Source organism: Lipotes vexillifer, unplaced genomic scaffold, assembly GCF_000442215.2.
Source record: "Lipotes vexillifer unplaced genomic scaffold, Lipotes_vexillifer_v1.1 scaffold1518, whole genome shotgun sequence".
In the NCBI taxonomy this organism is placed as follows: domain Eukaryota; kingdom Metazoa; phylum Chordata; class Mammalia; order Artiodactyla; family Lipotidae; genus Lipotes; species Lipotes vexillifer.
In genome coordinates, this window is record NW_006789830.1 from 435,188 (window position 1) to 442,045 (window position 6,858).

The following is a 6,858-nucleotide window of genomic DNA, read 5'->3' on the forward strand; positions in this document are numbered from 1 at the left end:
TTTATTGGCGTGTAACTGCCTTACAGTTGCTGTTCATTTTTGCTGTACAATGAAGTGAATCAGCTATATGTATACCTATATCCCCTCCCTCTTGGACCTCCCTCCCACCCCCCCACCCCAATCTCACCCATCTAGGTCGTCACAGAGCACCAAGCTGAGCTTCCTGTGCTTTGTACCATGTTCCCGCTAGCTATCTATTTTATGCTTGGTAGTGTACATACATCAATCCTAATCTCCCAATTCGTCCCACCCTCCTCTTCCCCCCACCCCCGTGTCCACATGTCCGTTCTCTACATCTATGTCTCTATTCCTGCCCTGCAAATAGGTTCATCTGTACCGTTTTCCTAGATTCCACATATATGCGTTAATATACAATATTTGTTTTTCTCTTTCTGACTTACTTCACTCTGTGTGACAGAATCTAGGTCCATCCACATCTCTACAAATGACCCAACTTCGTTCATTTTTATGGCGGAGTGATATTCCATTGTATATATGTACCACATCTTCTTTATCCATTCATCTGTCATTGGACATTTAAGTTGTTTCCATGTCCTGGCTATTGTAAATAGGGCTGCAGTAATAAGTAGACTTGGGTTTGAATCCTAGTGCCATGACCTGAGTATGGCCTTAGGCAAATTACTGAACCTCACTGGCTCTTGATTTCTTAATTTGTAAAATGAGTGTACAGTGTAAGTATAAGCCGTCTGAAGGGGCTGCCAAGTGCTGCACTCCCTTCTAAGAGACGTTGAGGGCACCGCAGAAGCCCTGACAGTTCCTTTTAAAACTACAGCTACACTGACCCTCCTGACTCAGTCACAGGAACTGTCACTGAAAAGAAGACAACTCACTGATAAGCAGTTCACCAATAGCCTGTTGTGAAAGTTCTGCCCCAAAAAGGGCATTAGTGATTAGCTGGGGCAATCAGAGTAGCTTGGAAACATGTCCTAGGGATGCTAGGACCCTATCAAGCAGAGGCTGAAACGCTCTCCTTATTCTGCAACTCATGGCAATTCATCCCCTCTTCTTCCCCTTACAAGCAAATTTTTTGAAGATATTACCTACATTAGTCACAGCACGGTTGGCAAAACCCTGGGCATACCTAAGACCTTTTCAGGGGATTTGCGAGGTCAAAACTGTTTTCATAACCATACTGAGTCCTTATCTATCTTTTTCACTGTGTTGACATTTGTATTAATGGTGCCAAAGCCGTGATGGGAAAAATGGCTGCAGCCTCAGGAACATTGAAAATTATTAATCATATTAATCTCAACTACCGAGTACACATCTTTTTAATATCCTGTGTGATGAGGTGAGAATCACACCTTCAGCTCTTGTGCTGCACATGGAAGTATAAAGGTTGTCTCAAGGAAAAGAACGTGTGCTTGAGCTACAAACCGAACTAGTCACTTTTTTCACAAAACATCATTTTTTACTTGAAAGAATGACTAACAAACTACAGTTATTCACACTTGGGTATTTGGCAGACATTTTCTCAAAACTGAATCAACTGAGACTGCCACTTCAAGCAGCTGAAAACAACTGACAGTGTTTGTCAATGACAAGATTTGAGCTTTCAAGTGAAAACTAGAATTTTGGAAAAGTTGTACATGTCACTGTGAGTTTGACAGTTTTCTAATACTTAAAGATTTTTCGGAAGAGATTGGTGGTGATATTAACAAATGTGAACTTTTGATACTGTATCATGAATTGTGTGTCAACATTTAGAAGATGTCTGTAATTCAGTGAACCCATATTTTCCAAAAGACCAACGTCTGATGTTACAAAATCATCTATGGGTGAAAGACCCAGTCAAAGTGCAAGGAATACCAAGGAATTTTAATGTAACAGAGTCAAAAAGTTCACTGACATGGTTTCAGATTCCACATTGCAATTATCTTTAAGAAACTACCAGGGCTTCCCTGGTGGCGCAGTGGTTGCGAGTCCGCCTGCCAATGCAGGGAACACGGGTTCGTGCCCCGGTCTGGGAAGATCCCACATGCCGCGGCGCGGTGGGCCCGTGAGCCATGGCCGGTGAGCCTGCGCGTCCGGAGCCTGTGCTCCACAATGGGAGAGGCCACAACAGTGAGAGGCCCGCGTACCGCAAGAAAAAAAAAAGAAACTACCACTTGTTGAGTATCAAAGAAGAATATCCACAATTACCCAAAAAGGCTATTGAAATACTCCTCCCTTTTCCAACTGGCACAAAGCCAGATTTGCTTCACATGTTTAACCAAAACAACATATTGCAACAGACTGAATGCAGAAGCAGATGTGAGAGTCCAGTTGTTTTCTATGAAGCCATACATTAAGCCATTTGTAAAAAACGTAAAACAAATGCAAAAAAAAGTTTGCTTTTGTATTTTAAAATGTAGCTATTTTTCAGTAAAAATATTATTCATAGCATGTAATGCCTTTATTAAGATGATTTTAAGTGAATTCATAAATATTTCTTAAATTTCTCAATTTCAATTTTTAATACAGTAAATATAGGCAATATAGTTCATAAAACAGAAGGAGTGTTCTCTCCAAAACAAAAATTTAGTTAGATCATTCCCTTGATTAAAAGTCTTTAAAAATCACTCTCAGTTTTCAGGATAAAAATCCAAGCACCTTGCTCAAAATAGCTCATCAAATGTTGAATTTAACAGTATCTTCTAAAATTTAATATGCAAGTCAATTTTAGTTCAGGAATTCTGCTTCTAGAAAGTTACCTCCTCACCCAAGAGTGCATGACTACATTGAAGGATGTTCACTGCAGAATTACTGAAGTATAAAAAATATAAATAGAATCTCAATGTGAAACAATAGGGTCTAATTAAATATACTATGCTACATCCATAGCGAGTGGCAGAAAACATACAGTAGAATCCCACTTTCGTAAAAAAGTCTGTAAATAAAAATATTTTTGAGCATGCACAATAAAATTTTGGAAAGATATACATCAAACTGATAATGAAAGCTAGCTCTAGGAATTAGAACACATTTTCCTCTAAGAATTTTATGGCTTTGCTTTTATATTCAGCACTTAAATATATCTGAAGATCATTTTGCATGTGATATGAGATAGGGGGCTCTATTTCTAAAGGAACAGCCAATTGCTGCAAGACTTTTGCTGAATGGTCTATTCTTTCCTCGCAGATTTGAAGTGCTACTTTTATCCTATAAACTCCCCGTATATATATATGGTACTGATATGGTACTGTTACGAGAGTCCATTCTGTTCCACTAATTTTAACCTCTTCTAGTACCAGCCCCCGATGTGGTAAATAAGTATAGTTTTATAGTATGTTTTGGTAGCAGGAGGGTCATATCCTCTCATTATTCTTTTTCAAAACATTTTTGGCAGTTTTGGCATAAATATTTTTCAAGACAAACTTTAGAATCAGTATATTAATTCCAAAAATATATTAAATGTATACACTGATTTAATGAAACTTGTTTTTAGTCAAATTGAGCCTCTCCATTGAGGAATGTGACATGTCTGTGTTTCTTCTGGTCTTTTTTTCTGTTCTTCAGTAATAAACATTTTTTCATTTAGAGTTAAGTTTACTTAAGTTTTTATTATTATTGTGGAAAAGATCTCCTTTTTTAAAAAAATTACAATTTAAGACTGATCTTGCTGGCATTTAAGAAAGCTATTGATTTTTACATACTTAAAACTGGCCACCTTACAGAAACCGTGTATGGAACTTCATTTTGTCATAATTGTCTGACTTGCTTAGGTTTCTGTGTATCATAAATGCCACGTGATAAAACAAAGTAGCTGAAAAGTACAATGAAACAATAAAAACATGCTGCTCTTAATCCACACTGCATTCACTCCTGAATAAATGCTACTGTGAGTATTCAAAGCACCATCAGGATAGGATTCCTGGGAGCCAGAAGGAACAGTGGAAATGGCTTCATGGCATGGGAGCAATCTTCTCTATTATCCAACCAGACTATTTAAAAAGGACACCAAAATATTACCAGTCTCCAAAGTATAAAACAAAGTAACTCCAACCAATGTTAGATATATACATCACCTCCTCAAGAACTCCAAGTCTTTTAGCTGGGATTTTCTCAAAGTACCCTTCAAATAAGTCTTTTGCCAAATGACCATAGTTGTTAAAAGCAGTCTGGGAATAAATGATTCCCTATGTTTAAAATAAAACAGGAAAAAATAAAGTACATAAAATTAAATTTTAATTTGTAAAGACAACAAGGCAGTCTGTCATCCAATACCAAGTTAAGTTTAATAGAAAAGTTAACATTTCTAATATTAATTTTTCTCAAAATGGTCAAAGAAGTGCAGTCAACCACTACTCAAAAGGATTATCTGAATGCTCACTTTGTGACCTCCCCTCGCATAATAACCAGCCAAGCTCGAGATTTTTTCATAAAAGACTTGGTTTCTGAAAGCATAATCATACAAGTAGATCAGAGAAGCCTTTAACTGGGAACAATGGGTAAGGGGAGTCTATTTTACCTTCCACTTAGGCTTCTATGTTTTACAATGGAAAACTGGCCTATGGTAAAGTAGGACTTAGAAAATGCAATATTTTCATGGCTTCTTACCTAGAGAAAAATCACAAATAAAAAATTTAAATCCAATACAAATAAATTTAAATTTTAATTGTTTAAGAATTCTTTTATTCAGCTTTCAGTAGCTTTCAATGGTTTATAAAGCCAAAAACATTATTCAAAAACTGTTTAACACAGGATAAAGCTATTTATTACTGGCTTATAATTATATACAGCAGAGGTTATTAGAAGGGGAGGAAACAGGAGGGATAAGAGTAAGATGAAGAAACCTGGCAGCATTAATTACTCCAAACAATACTGGGGTAATATACTGGTTTCCAATTAAACAATTTGTAACCTTTTATTTAAAGAGGATGGAATCGGGACTTCCCTAGTGGTGCAGTGGTTAAGAATCCGCCTGCCAATGCAGGGGAAATGGGTTTGATCCCTAGTCCGGGAAGATCCCACATGCCGCAGAGCAACTAAGCCCCTGTGCCACAACTACTGAGCCTGCTCTCTAGAGCCCGCAAGCCACAACCAATGAAGCCCGCGCACCTAGAGCCGGTGTTCTCCAACAAGAGAAGCCACCACAATGAGAAGCCCGCGCACTGCAATGAAGAGTAACCACTGCTCACCACCACTAGAGAAAGCCCGCACACAGCAACGAAGAAACAACAAAGCCAAAAATAAATAAATTTTAAAATTTAATAAATAAATAAAGAGGATGGAATCTTCCAGTAGTATTAAGGTTTAGACATTAAACCTAAAAACATCTGTGGAGGACAAACCTGACTATAGTATTGTGCTTATAACACCAACACATCATTAAAGGTTATCAAGAAATACACATTTGGAGGCCAGTATTCTCCAAAGTATCAACATTCAGAATGGAACTATATCTAATTTACCCTATAAATATTTGAGAGTAAGGTAGATAAGGTAATGTCAGCCCCAAAGCATTGAAGGGATGTGAAGTTTCTGGCTAGGAACATACATTTGCTAGAGATGAGATTTCTCTAACATCTACAAGTCAGTTCATGCTTAGTTCCCACTGAGTAGCATAGATAACAATATCTATGGATACTATATAGATAGATCATAGGTAATACCCCCCAGATATTACAGAGTTTCAGATTGAGGGATGATTACTATCTTAGCAACGACCAGGAATCATCACAGAGAAATGAATTTGAGCTGAGTTTTGCAGGATGTGTAAGATGTTTCATTTATTATCTCTCTTGGAGTACATGGCAAATACGTAGTCCCCAAGGAAGCTTAAGCTATGTCTTACTTCACATAATATGACAGTGCTTAAAGCTGAACAAATTGTTATTTTTTTCCCTATCATTTACATTATGTTTCAGAGAAATTTCCCCTTGGCTTATAGTTGGAAATTCCAACTTCAACTGGAAATTCCTTCCTAGAACTTTGACTTTAAGTTTCTCTCTCTCCTAATAAAGGATTAATGATATACCAAGAAATAACAAGATAATCTAGAAAAATTCATTCTTTAAGGCAGCGATTCTCAACCTTCACGGTGAACTTGAATTTCCTTCACTGTGCAATTGAATCAGCTTAAAAAAATACCAACACCTGGATTCCATAGTTTGGAGTCAAGCTTATATACCGCTATTTTTTTATTTCACAGATGATTCTAATACACAGCCAGGAGTGAGAATCATTGGCTTAACTTAACCTTCTTGACAATCTGGTTGTAAATCAAAGAATACTTCTTTCTGGTTTTATCTATTTTTAAAAGCCAATCTTTTCTAGTATACATGCATATTAACAAATACCTCTATTAACAACACAGATGGAATCAGAAGAACACAATTTGTCAACAGCTTTCATATTGAACATTTACCTACAGGGGCAACACAATTGATCCTTATTCCACTGCTGGCCCATTCCACCGCTAAGGATTTGGTGAGGTTGTAAACACCTTCTCTGGCAGCTCAGCTCCACTATGCCTTTAAAACACAAAATACAAACATTACAATCAGCTTCTGTTGAGTATGTCTCCCTTAACTAAACTGATAGGTGTACCAATGACCTGTCGGAGTCCCACACCAATGTTCTTGTTATGAGTCCCTGTCTGAACCATAAGAAAGAACCAGGTCCTTCAATATTAAAGCAAAACCACAGGGCTTCCCTGGTGGCGCAGTGCTTGAGAGTCCGCCTGCCGATGCAGGAGACGCGGGTTCGTGCCCCCTTTCGGGAGGACCCCACATGCCGCGGAGCGGCTGGGCCCGTGAGCCATGGCCGCTGGGCCTGCGCGTCCGGAGCCTGTGCTCCGCAAATGGGAGAGGCCACGACAGTGAGAGGCCCGCATAACGCAAGAAAAAAAAAAAA

General features: G+C 38.1%; 1 protein-coding gene across 1 annotated transcript in view; it reads right to left on the bottom strand.

Annotated features, from left to right (window-relative positions):
• Nucleotides 1-6,858, bottom strand: part of PECR (peroxisomal trans-2-enoyl-CoA reductase) — a 31,909-nt gene that overhangs the window by 5,644 nt on the left and 19,407 nt on the right. Inside the window, exons 6-7 of the mRNA XM_007462856.1 lie at nucleotides 6,375-6,460; nucleotides 4,029-4,139 (exon numbers count right to left, since the gene is read on the bottom strand). Of these exons, the coding sequence (XP_007462918.1) occupies nucleotides 4,029-4,139; nucleotides 6,375-6,460 (197 nt within the window). The remainder of the gene's footprint in view (nucleotides 1-4,028; nucleotides 4,140-6,374; nucleotides 6,461-6,858) is intronic.